At 54.5% G+C, this 13,572-nt stretch overlaps 1 protein-coding gene across 2 annotated transcripts in view; it reads left to right on the top strand.

The window, feature by feature from the left end:
- cpne4b (copine IVb) overlaps positions 1 to 13,572 on the top strand; it is a 374,751-nt gene that overhangs the window by 338,024 nt on the left and 23,155 nt on the right. For both annotated transcript variants that reach the window (XM_072560364.1, XM_072560365.1), the window contains exon 13: positions 4,568 to 4,619. In XM_072560364.1, the coding sequence (XP_072416465.1) occupies positions 4,568 to 4,619 (52 nt within the window). The remainder of the gene's footprint in view (positions 1 to 4,567; positions 4,620 to 13,572) is intronic.

Below are 13,572 nucleotides of genomic sequence, written 5' to 3'. Positions count from 1 at the left end.
GTTCTGTGTAATTCCTGATCTCTTGATGTGGCGCAGTGTTACATTCCACTTGGATAACGTTCCTGTGAAGCACTTTGGGAAGTTTTACTCTGTTAAAGCTAATATATAAATGCAAGTTGTCATGAGCATCATACACCAAACTGAATGCTGATTGCTGGGGTTTTTTTGACAAGAGGAATGTTTTATTTGATCATGTTTTCTCAAGGAAGAGGAGACTGACTCACTTACTAAGGATGGGCAATAAATGATGGCCCAGCCAGTAACACCCACATCCTGTGAACATTTTAAAAATTCATTTTGCAGTGCCTGCAAGTTATTGTCGGAAATTAAATTTGATCAAGATGGAGGAACTGAGTTTAGCTGGTGAAGCAGGTTGCACATTACAAAAAGCTCCCCGTCCATTTGTGAGACTCTCAATTTGAGGAAATTGCTTCCATGCTGGCAAATCACACAAGAATTTTGCTTTTACGAGGTATATTCGAAATTCCCACGGGAAAGAGGAGCATTAAGAATAAACTTCCACAGTCCAGGATGCTCTGAAGCCAATTACAAATATTCCCAAAGGTGCAGAGCACTTATCAGTACAACCTCGTCCTCATGCACGCAATTTCCAGGGCCATCTGCCCATGTTCAGCTGCCTTCCAGTTACATTCTATCGTGATGCCGCCTAATAATGGGGAAATGAGCTGGCTCTGCGACTGACCTTCATGCTCCCTGCCTGACTCTCACTATAGAATTAAAAAGGAGGGTTGTCAACTACAGTTCACTGTCCCAAGGTGCCTACATGGGTGATCTTGCAGAGCAGTCTTCCCATTTCTCCCTGGGTGGGTATTGCCAATCTCCATCCAGTGCAAACATCCCGAGGGATTTCTGGGCTGTCAGGCCTTCCTTCTCTGGATCCCAGGCAACGATGAGAGAGAGAGAGACCCATTCTCTCTCTTTCACACCTTAATTAACCCACATTTTGTCTTTCACCGTCATTGGTGACCCCTTCGAATGTAAGAACTAAGAACAGAAGGAGGCCATTCAGCCCCTCGAGCCCCTCATGGCAGATCCTACCTAGGCCTCAGCTCCACATTCCCACCTGCTCCCCTTTTGTAGTGAGTGTAATGAGCTCTCATTCTAGATTTATCTCTTACACTGGGCCTCCACTTCACTTCCCACCCCCCCCCCCCCCCCCCCCACCCACCTCTGTTAAATGTTTAAAGAAACCACTTTTCCATACCTTCCAGTTCTGAAGAATGGTCACTGGACATGAAACATTGTCTCTGCACAGATGCTGCCAGACTTGCTGGGATTCTCCAGCATTCTGTGTGTGTGTATGTGTGTTTAAGTGAGAGAGAGAGACAGACAGACAGACAGAGACAGAGAGAATGTTTCTTTGTTAACCTGATGTTAATTTAACTTGAAGATGGGGCGGCACGATGGTTAGTATTGGTGACTCTCAGCACCACGGACCCAGGTTTGATTCCACATTTGAGTGACTGTCTGTGTGGAGTTTGCATGTTCTCCCCATGAGTTTCCTCCGGGTACTCTGGTTTCCTCCCACAGTCCAAAGATATGGAGGTTAGGTGGGTTGCCCATAGTGTCCTGGGATGTGTAAGCTAGGTGGGTCAGCCATGGGAAATGCAGGGTTACAGTGATTGGATGAATGCTCTTTGGCGGGTTGGTGTGGACTCAATGGGCTGAATAGGCTACTTCCACACTGCAGGGATTCCATGATAAAATAAAAAGCACCAGCTGTGTTTTGAACTCTTGTAACTAACCTCATCCTGTCTGTTATTGGCGTTCAGGAAGGTGTGTCCTTTGGGGGAGCAGGGGCGGGGAGGGATGAGCAGCTCCCTTCTGTGGAGGGAGGAGGTTGGCAGGCAATTCTTTGATGAATTATCACTGCCCCCTTCCTCAAGGTCACACAGCAACTTTCCCAATGTCGAATGGAGACCCATTGTGTTGGAGACTCATCGGCATTGCACAGGTAGCCTCTCACCAGGGCACCAGCGCTGGACATCCAATTTGCTTCTTGCCATCCCATCAGCCATTGGCAGTCCTCCTGCCATCCCATCAGCCATTGGCAGTACTCCTGGAAGGAGAAAAGCTGGGAACATCCCTTCCCCGTTACCACTGAAGAGGGAAGTCTTTATGAGGGCCTCCTATTTGAGGTCCCCAGCCAAGCCCCTCTGCTTCACAAGCCTGTTCATCCCACCAAAGTGACCATGCTTTCAATCGTCCTGCACACTGTCACCCTCACCTCTCTGTTATTGGCCTGTCTCATTGTTATTGTGAGGCTCAACAGAAGGCCTGGCGAACAGCACCTTACTCTTCACTTTTTGCCTCCTGGACTCAAGTTCCACAATTCCAGACTGTCCCCTCCACTTTGCTTCCTTTCTTTTGTGAGTTTCCCTTATATTTTGCTTTCGGACAGCAGTGGTCCTTCTCTAGGCTCATCTTTTTTTATATAAAGCAATGAACTGCAGAAAAATAAAACAAAGGACTACTGATACTGGAAATCTGAAGTGAGAACAGAAATTGTTGTCAAACTTGGCAGGTCTGGCAGCATCTGTGGAGGGAAGGTGGGGTTCATGCTTCGAGTCCAGTAACCCTTTGTTGTTTAGTGTCTTGCCTCACTGCCATTCTGGCCCTAGAGTATTACCTCTTCTGTTATCCTGCCACAGACCTTCCTTGTCTCATGTCCCCTGTGATCAAAACCTATCACTTTCCCCAATTTTTTCCAGTTCTGATGGGTGGTCATAGAATCCTTACAGTGTGGAAACAGGCCATTTGGCCCAACAAGTCTACACCAGCCGTCTGAAGAGTAACCCACCCAGACCCATTCCCCTACCCTATTACTTTACATTTACCCCTAACTAATGCACCTAACCTACACATCGCTGAACACCATGGGCAAGTTAGAATGGCTCACCCACCTAATCTGCATATTTTTGGATTGCGGGAGGAAACCGGAGCACCCAGCGGAAACCCCGCAGACGCTGGGAGAATATGCACACACACAGTCGCCCGAGACGGGAATTGAACCTGGGTCCCTGGTGCTGTGAGGCAGCAGTGCTCACCACTGAGCCACTCTGCCGCCCGTCATAGTCCTGAAACATTCTGTTTGTCTCTCTCCACCGATCCCACCTGATTATTTTCCAGCAGTTTCTCTTTTTGTTTTCAGAGTGTCCTCTTCACCGACTGTGCCCTCCTCCCCGCAGTGGGAGTGCATGGCCAGCCGCCATCTTTAATTGCAGAGCTGGTCAATCAGAGGCTGCCCCTCGGGTGAGATTGCTCCTGGGGTCACGCCGAGGTTCCCAAATCATCCCGTCACCCGACGGAAAGATCAGCCCAGATATTCTTGTTTCTGTCGTTCATATCAGAGTGAGAGAGAAATGGAAGGAACATGGAGACTCTTCCAGCTAGCTCTGCCATCCTGTAAGATTGCAGCTGATCTGAGTTTCGGTTAGAGACAGCTCAGATCAGTCATGATCTTATTGAGTGGCAAAGCAAGTTCAAAAGGCTGTGCGTTCCTTGTTTGTATCACAGTTTAACCTCAACCATTCATCCCTGCATATCCCTGAGAATCTCTACCCACCCTCCTCCCCACCACCCCTCCTCCCCCACACACCACCCCAGCCCATCAGGAATCCATCTCCCTCTACCTTGAATATATTTTAACACTTTGCATCCACTGTCTTTTGTGGAAGGCAGTTCCAAACATTTACAACTCTCAGAGAATTTTGTTTCCTCGTCCCTGTTTTAACTAGGCTATCCCTTATTTTTAAATCAATGACCCTAATTCTAACTTCCACTCACACGAGGGGACATCCTTTCCACATCCAGAATCTTGCTTCGGTTCCATTCAGTCACCTCTGACTCGTCCAAGCCCCAGAGGAGACAGGCCCAGCCTTTGCTCAATAGCTCATTCCAGGTACTAGTCGAGTAAACCCTCACTACTCTCTGAGAGAATAAATTGCTCCTTATCTCCATCTGAAGTGTGTGGCTCATTATTCTGAGAATATGCCCTCTCTTCCAATACTCTCCCAGAAGGGAAACCATCTCTCCTGTCCAGTTCTCTCAGCATCTCTTATGTTTCAATGCAGTTACCTGTCTTTCTAAATTCTAAAACGTACAGGTCCATTCCACTCACCCTCCCCTCATAGGACAGGTCTGACAGGAAGGGTTTAGGGGTTGCTCAGCTGAGCTCTCGCCATATTGTCTGTATTCCAATTATGTCGTTGGGGCACGCGTTGCTGTTTCAAGTCACCTTCTCCCGTGGGCCAGCTGACCGGGCCAGCAATAAATGCAAGCGAGGGGAAACTTGGAGCTGTCAGGAACACGTACGACCTGAATACAACCTCCTGCTTTTCGTCCTCCCCCACCACACCTTTCTTGCTGGGGGACTGATGATGGAGTCCATTCCTCAGAGATCCCACAGCCTCACCACTGTGAATATCTCAACATTTGTGACAGGAGTTGTGTGGTGACCATGTTGCTCCACCCTGAAGGTTTCTGCAATGACTTTGGTTCTATCGATCAAGGTTAACATTGTATTATTTTGTCCCTTCGTTTCCAGGTGTCTCATGACTTTGCAATCAACTTTAATGAAGACAACCCAGAATGTGCAGGTAAAACAGAGGAACCGTCCAACAGACTTAGAAATGTCTTCAGTGTTTCTCCGAGCTGTAATAACCAAACTGCTCTGGGCTGATGGATATATGTCATGTTTTAATACATTCACGGGATGAGGGCATCACTGGCATTTGCTGCACATCCCTAATTGCCCTGGACATGGCGGTGGTAAGCTGCACACTTCAACATCTGCAGGTCATGGGATGGAGGATCACGCTATGTCCCACAGGGACGGTGTAGGGACAGACACTGTACAATGGGGAGGGTGTAGGGACAGACACTGTACAATGGGGAGGGTGTAGGGACAGACACTGTACAATGGGAAGGGGGTAGGGACAGACACTGTACAATGGGGAGGGTATAGGGACAGACACTGTACAATGGGGAGGGTATAGGGACAGACACTGTACAATGGGGAGGGTGTAGGGACAGACACTGTACAATGGGGAGGGTGTAGGGACAGACACTGTTCAATGGGGAGGGTGTAGGGACAGACACTGTGCGATGGGGAGGGTGTAGGGACAGACACTGTACAATGGGGAGGGTGTAGGGACAGACACTGTACAATGGGGAGGGTGTAGGGACAGACACTGTACAATGGGGAGGGTGTAGGGACAGACACTGTACAATGGGGAGGGTATAGGGACAGACACTGTACAATGGGGAGGGTGTAGGGACAGACACTGTACAATGGGGAGGGTATAGGGACAGACACTGTACAATGGGGAGGGTGTAGGGACAGACACTGTGCGATGGGGAGGGTGTAGGGACAGACACTGTACAATGGGGAGGGTGTAGGGACAGACACTGTACAATGGGGAGGGTGTAGGGACAGACACTGTACAATGGGGAGGGTGTAGGGACAGACACTGTGCGATGGGGAGGGTGTAGGGACAGACACTGTGCGATGGGGAGGGTGTAGGGACAGACACTGTACAATGGGGAGGGTGTAGGGACAGACACTGTACAATGGGGAGGGTGTAGGGACAGACACTGTACAATGGGGAGGGTGTAGGGACAGACACTGTTCGATGGGGAGGGTGTAGGGACAGACACTGTGCGATGGGGAGGGTGTAGGGACAGACACTGTGCAATGGGGAGGGTATAGGGACAGACACTGTGCAATGGGGAGGGTGTAGGGACAGACACTGTGCAATGGGGAGGGTGTAGGGACAGACACTGTGCGATGGGGAGGGTGTAGGGACAGATACAGTGCGATGGGGAGGGTGTAGGGACAGACACTGTGCGATGGGGAGGGTGTAGGGACAGACACTGTACAATGGGGAGGGTGTAGGGACAGACACAGTGCGATGGGGAGGGTGTAGGGACAGACACTGTACAATGGGGAGGGTGTAGGGACAGACACTGTGCAATGGGGAGGGTGTAGGGACAGACACTGTGCGATGGGGAGGGTGTAGGGACAGACACAGTGCGATGGGGAGGGTGTAGGGACAGACACTGTACAATGGGGAGGGTGTAGGGACAGACACTGTGCGATGGGGAGGGTGTAGGGACAGATACTGTACAATGGGGAGGGTGTAGGGTCAGACTGTGCGACGGGGAGGGTGTAGGAACAAACACAGTGCGATGGGGAGGGAGTAGGGCCTGACACAGTGCGATGGGGAGCGTGTAGGGACAGACACTGTACAAACTGGGGGGGTGTAGGGACAGACACTGTGCGTTGGGGGAGGGTGTAGGGCCAGACATTGTGCAATGGGGAGGGTGTAGGGACAGACACTGTGCGATGGGGAGGGTGTAGGGACAGATACTGTACAATGGGGAGGGTGTAGGGTCAGACTGTGCGACGGGGAGGGTGTAGGAACAAACACAGTGCGATGGGGAGGGAGTAGGGCCTGACACAGTGCGATGGGGAGCGTGTAGGGACAGACACTGTACAAACTGGGGGGGTGTAGGGACAGACACTGTGCGTTGGGGGAGGGTGTAGGGCCAGACATTGTGCAATGGGGAGGGTGTAGGGACAGACACAGTGCGATGGGGAGGGTGTAGGGACAAAGAATGTGCAATGGGGAGCGTGTCGGGACAGACACTGTGCAATGGGGAGGGTGTAAGGACACACAAAATGTGATGGGGAGTGCGTTGGGACAGACACAATGAGATGGGGAGGGTGCAGGGACACACACTGTGATGGGTAGGGTGTAGGGACAGACACTGTGCGATGGGGAGGGTATTGGGACAGACACTGTGCGATGGGGAGGGTGTAGGGACAGACACTGTGTGATGGGGAGGGTGTAGGGACAGGCACTGTGTGATGGGGAGGGTGCAAGGACAGACACTGTGCGATGGGGCGGATGTAGGGACAGACAGTACGATGGGGAGGGTGCAAGGACAGACACTGTGTGATGGGGAAGGTGTAGGGACAGACAGTGCGATGGGGATGGAGTTGGGACAGACACTGTGCGATGGGGAGGGTGTAGGGACAGAGACTGTGTGATGGAGAGATTGTAGGGACAGACACTAGGTGATGGGGAGGGTGTAGGGACAGATACAGTGCATTGGGGAGGGTGTAGGACAGATACAGTGCATTGGGGAGGGTGTAGGGACAGATACAGTGCGTTGGGGAGGGTGTAGGGACAGACACTGTGCGATGGGGAGGGTATAGGTCCTGACACAGTGCGATGGGGCGGGTGTAGGGACAGACACTGTGCGATGGGGAGGGTGTAGGGACAGACACAGTGTGATGGGGAGGGTATAGGGACAGATACAGGGCATTGGGGAGGGTGTAGGGACAAAGATGTGCAATGGGGAGGGTGTAGGGACAGACACTGTACAAAGGGGAGGGTGTAGGGACAGACGCTGTGCATTGTGGAGGGTGTAGGGCCAGACACAGTGCAGTGGGGAGGGTGTAGGGACAGACACTGTACAATGGGGAGGGTGTAGGGACAGACGCTGTGCGTTGGGGAGCGTGTAGGGACAAAGATTGTGCAATGGGGAGGGTGTCGGGACAGACAGTGAGCGATTGGGAGGGTGTAGGGACAGACACTGGGCGATGGAGAGGGTGTAGGGACAGACACAGTGTGATGGGGACGTGGTAGGGACAGACACTGTGCGATGGGGAGGGTGTAGGGACAGTCACTATGTGGCAGGGAGGGTGTAGGGACAGACACTGTGTGTTGGGGAGGGTGTAGGGACAGACACAGTGTGATGGGGTGGTTGTAGGGACAGACACTGTACAATGGGGAGGGTGTAGGGACAGACACAGTGTGATGGGGAGGGTGTAGGGACAGACACTGTGCTATGGTGAGGTGTAGGGACAGACACTGTGCTATGGGGAGGGTGTAGGGACAAACATTGTGTGATGGGGAAGGTATAGGGATAGACACTGTGCAATGAGGAGGGTGTAGGGACACACTGTGTGATGGTGAGTGTGTAGGGAGTGACAATGCGATGGGGAGGGTGTAGGGACAGACACTGTGCAATGGGGAGGGTGTAGGAACAGACACTGTGCAATTGGGAGGGAATAGGGACAGACACTGCGATGGGTAGGGTGTAGGGACAGACACTGTGCAAAGAGGAGGGTGTAGGGACAGAAACTGGGCGATGGGGAGGGTGTAAGGACAGACACTGTGCAATGGGGAGGGTGTAGGGACAGAAACTGGGCATTGGGGAGGGTGTAGGGACAGACACTGTGCGCTGGGGAGGTGTTGGGACAGACACTGTGCGATGGGGAAGATGGAGGGACAGATGCTGTGAGATGGGGAGAGTGTAGGGACAGAGACTGTGTGATGGAGAGATTGTAGGGACAGACACTAGGTGATGGGGAGGGTGTAGGGACAGATACAGTGTATTGGGGAGGGTATAGGGCCTGACACAGTGCGATGGGGAGGGTGTAGGGACAGACACTGTGCGATGGGGCGGGTGTAGGGATATACACTGTGCGATGGGGAGGGTGTAGGGACAGACACTGTGCGATGGGGCGGGTGTAGGGATATACACTGTGCGATGGGGAGGGTGTAGGGACAGACACAGTGTGATGGGGAGGGTGTAGGGACAGACACAGTGTGTTGGGGAGGCTGTAGGGACAGACATTGTGCGATGGGGAGGGTTTAGGGACAGACACTGTGCGATGGGGAGTGTGCAGGGAGTGACAGTGCGATGGGGAGGGTGTAAGGACAGATACTGTGTGACGGGGAGGGTGTAGGGACGGACACTGTGCACTGGGGAAGATGGAGGAACAGACGCTGTGAGATGGGGAGGTTGTAGGGACACACTGTGTGATGGTGAGTGTGTGGGGAGTGACAGTGCGATGGGGAGGGTGTAGGGACATATACTGTGCGATGGGGAGGGTGCAAGGACAGACACTGTGCGATGGGGAGGGTGTAAGGACAGACACTGTGCGATGGGGAGGGTGTAGGAACAAACACAGTGCGATGGGGAAGGTGTAGGGACAGACAGTGCGATGGGGAGGGAGTTGGGACAGACACTGTGCGATGGGGAGGGTGTAGGGACAGATACAGTGCATTGGGGAGGGTGTAGGGACAGATACAGTGCATTGGGGAGGGTGTAGGGACAGAAACTGTGCGATGGGGAGGGTATAGGTCCTGACACAGTGCGATGGGGAGGGTGTAGGGACAGACACAGTGTGATGGGGAGGGTATAGGGACAGATACAGTGCATTGGGGAGGGTGTAGGGACAAAGATGTGCAATGGGGAGGGTGTAGGGACAGACACTGTACAAAGGGGAGGGTGTAGGGACAGACACTGTGCATTGTGGAGGGTGTAGGGACAGACACTGTACAAAGGGGAGGGTGTAGGGACAGACACTGTGCGATGGGGAGGGTGTAGGGACAGACACAGTGTGATGGGGTGGTTGTAGGGACAGACACTGTACAATGGCGAGGATGTAGGGACAGACAAAGTGTGATGGAGAGATTGTAGGGACAGACACTAGGTGATGGGGAGGGTGTAGGGACAGACACAGTGCGATGGGGTGGGTGTAGGGACAGACACAGTGTGATGGGGAGGGTGTAGGGACAGACATTGGGCGATAGGGAGGGTGTAGGGAGAGATGATGGATGATGGGGAGGGTGTAGGGAGAGACAGTGAGATGGGGAGGGTGGAGGGAGAGACGCTGGGCGATGGGGAGGGTGTAGGGCCAGACACTGTGCAATGGGGAGGGTGTAGGGACAGACACTGTGCGATGGGGAGGGTGTAGGGACAGACACTGTGTGGTGGGGAGGGTGTAGGGACAGACACTGTGCGATGGGGAGCGTGTAGGCACAGACACTGTGCAATGGGGAGAATGCAGGGACATACACTGTACAATGGGGAGGGTGTAGGGACAGACACTGTACAATGGGGAGTGTGTAGGGACAGACACTGTGCGATGTGGAGGGGGTAGGGCCAGACACAGTGTGATCGGGAGGGTGTAGGGCCAGACTCAGTGCGATGGGGAGAGTGTAGGGACAGACACTGTGCAATGGGGAGGGTGTAGGGACAGACACTGTGCGATGGGGAGGGTTTAGGGACAGACACTGTGCGATGGGGAGTGTGCAGGGAGAGACAGTGTGATGGGGAGGGTGTAGGGACTGACACTGTGATGGGGAGGGTGTAGGGACAGACAGTGTGCGCTGGGGAGGTGTAGGGACAGACACTGGGCGATGGGGAGGGTGTAAGGACAGACACTGTGCAATGGGGAGGGTGTAGGGACAGGCAATGTATCAAGGGGAGGGTGTAGGGACGGACACTGTGCGATGGGGAAGATGGAGGGACAGATGCTGTGAGATGGGGAGAGTGTAGGGAAAGACGCTGTGCGATGGGGAGGGTGTAGGGACAGGCAATGTATCAAGGGGAGGGTGTAGGGGCAGACACTGTGCAATGAGGAGGCTGTAGGGACAGACACTGGGCGATGGGGAGGGTGTAGGGAGAGATGCTGGGAAATAGGGAGGGTGTAGGGAGAGACAGTGAGATGGGGAGGTTGGAGGGAGAGACGCTGGCCGAGGGGGAGGGTGTAGGCACAGACACAGCGCGATGGGGAGGGTGTAGGGACAGACACTGGGCAATTGGGAGGGTGTAGGGACAGACACTGGGCGATGGCGAGGATGTAGGGACAGACAAAGTGTGATGGGGGTGTTGTAGGGACAGACACTGTGCGATGGGGAGGGTGTAGGGACAGACACAGTGTGAGGAGGATGTTGTAGGGATAGACACTGTGCAATGGGGAGGGTGTAGGGACAGAAACTGGGCGATGGGGAGGGTGTAAGGACAGACACTGTGCAATGGGGAGGGTGTAGGGACGGACACTGTGCGCTGGGGAAGATGGAGGGACAGATGCTGTGAGATGGGGAGGGTGTAGGGACAGGCACTGTATCATGGGGAGGGTGTAGGGGCAGACACTGTGCAATGAGGAGGCTGTAGGGACAGACACTGGGCGATGGGGAGGGTGTAGGGACAGACACTGTGTGGTGGGGAGGGTGTAGAGACAGACACAGTGTGATGGGGAGGGTGTAGGGACAGACACTGTACAATGGGGAAGGTGTAGGAGCAGACACTGTGCAATGGGGAGGGTGTAGGGACAGACATTGGGCGATAGGGAGGATGTAGGGAGAGATGCTGGATGATGGGGAGGGTGTAGGGAGAGACAGTGAGATGGGGAGGGTGGAGGGAGAGACGCTGGGCGATGGTGAGGGTGTAGGGAGAGACACTGGGTAATGGGGAGGGCGTAGGGACAGACACTGGGCGATTGGGAGGGTGTAGGGACAGACACTGTGCTATGGGGAGGGTGTAGGGACAGACACTGTGCGTTGGGGAGGGTGTAGAGACAGACACTGTGCGATGGGGGGGGTGTAGGGACAGACACTGTGCGTTGGGGAGGGTGTAGGGACAGACACTGTGCGTTGGGGAGGGTGTAGGGACAGACACTGTGCGATGGGGAGTGTGCAGGGAGAGACAGTGTGATGGGGAGGGTGTAGGGACAGACACTGGGTGATGGGGAAGATGGAGGGACAGATGCTGTGAGATGGGGAGGGTGTAGGGAAAGACGATGTGCGATGGGGAGGGTGTAGGGAAAGACGATGTGCGATGGGGAGGGTGTAGGGACAGGCACTGTATCATGGGGAGGGTGTAGGGACAGACACTGGGCGATGGGGAGGGTGTAGGGAGAGTTGCTGGGCGATAGGGAGGGTGTAGGGAGAGACAATGAGATGGGGAGGGTGTAAGGAGAGACAGTGAGATGGGGAGGGTGGAGGGAGAGATGCTGGCCGAGGGGGAGGGTGTAAGCACAGACACAGCGCGATGGGGAGGGTGTAGGGACAGACACTGTGCGATGGGGAGGGCGTAGGGACAGACACTGTGTGGTGGGAGGGTGTAGAGACAGACACAGTGTGATGGGGTGGTTGTAGGGACAGACTCTGTACAATGGGGAAGGTGTAGGGGCAGACACTGTACAATGGGGAGGGTGTAGCGGCAGACACTGTGTGATGGGGAGGGTGTAGGGACAGACATTGGGCGATAGGGAGGGTGTAGGGAGAGATGATGGATGATGGGGAGGGTGTATGGAGAGACAGTGTGATGGAGAGTTTGTAGGGACCGACACTAGGCGATGGGGAGGGTGTAGGGACAGACACTGTGTGATGGGGTGATTGTAGGGACAGACACTGTGCGATAGGGTGATTGTAGGGACAGACACTGTATAATGGGGAGGGTGTAGGGACAGACACAGTGTGATGGGGCGGGTGCAGGGAAAGACACTGTGCTATGGGGAGGGTGCAGGGACAGACACTGAGTGACGGGGAGGGTGTAGGGACAGACACTGTGCTATGGGGAGGGTGTAGGGATAGACACAGTGCGATGGGGTGGGTGTAGGGACTGGCACAGTGCAATGGCGAGGGTGTAGGGACAGACATTGTGTAGTGGGGAGGGTGTAGGGACGGACACTGTGCGATGGGGAGCGTGTAGGGACAGACACTGTGTGATGGGGGGGGGTGTAGGGAAAGATGCTGGGCGATGGGGAGGGTGTATGGAGAGACAGTGTGATGGAGAGTTTGTAGGGACCGACACTAGGCGATGGGGAGGGTGTAGGGACAAACATTGTGCGATGGGGAGGGTTAGGGACAGACACAGTGCGATGGGGAGGGTGTAGGGACAGACACAGTGCGATGGGGAGGGTGTAGGGACAGACGCTGGGTGATGGGGAGTGCGCAGGGAGAGACAGTGCGATGGGGAGGGTGGAGGGACAGATACTGGGCGATACGGAGGGTGTAGGGACAGACGCTGTGCGATGGGGAGGGTGTAGGGAGAGATGCTGGCCGATGGGGAGGGTGTAGGGAGAGACAGTACGATGGGGAGGTTGTAGGGACAGACACTGTGTGATGGGGAGGGTGCAGGGACAGACACTGTGATGGGGAGGGCGTAGGGAGAGACGCTGGGCGATGGGGAGGGTGCAGGGACCGACACTGTGTGATGGGGAGGGTGTAGGGACAGACACTGTGAAATGGGGGAGGGTGTAGGGAGAGACAGTGAGATGGGGAGGGTGGAGGGAGAGACGCTGGGCGATGGTGAGGGTGTAGGGAGAGACACTGGGCGATGGGGAGGGTGTAGGGACAGACACTGTGCGATGGGGAGGGTGTAGGGACAGATACAGTGCAATGGGGAGAGTGCAGGAACAGGAACTGTGTGTTGGGGAGGGGGTAGGAACAGACACTGTGCTATGGGGAGTGTGTAGGGACAGACACAGTGTGATGGGGAGGGTGTAGGGACAGACACTGTGCAATGGGGAGGGTGTAGGGACAGATACAGTGCTATGTGGAGGGTGTAGGGACAAACATTGTGCAATGGGGAGGGTGTAGGGATCGACACAGTGTGATGGGGACGTTGTAGGGACAGACACTGTGCGATGGGGAGGGTGTAGGGCCAGACACAGTGCGATAGGGAGGGTGTAGGGACAGACACTGTGCGTTGGGGAGGGTGTAGGGCCAGACACAGTGCGATAGG

This window comes from Chiloscyllium punctatum, chromosome 41, assembly GCF_047496795.1.
Source record: "Chiloscyllium punctatum isolate Juve2018m chromosome 41, sChiPun1.3, whole genome shotgun sequence".
NCBI lineage: Eukaryota > Metazoa > Chordata > Chondrichthyes > Orectolobiformes > Hemiscylliidae > Chiloscyllium > Chiloscyllium punctatum.
This window is presented reverse-complemented; position numbering and strand designations above follow the sequence as displayed.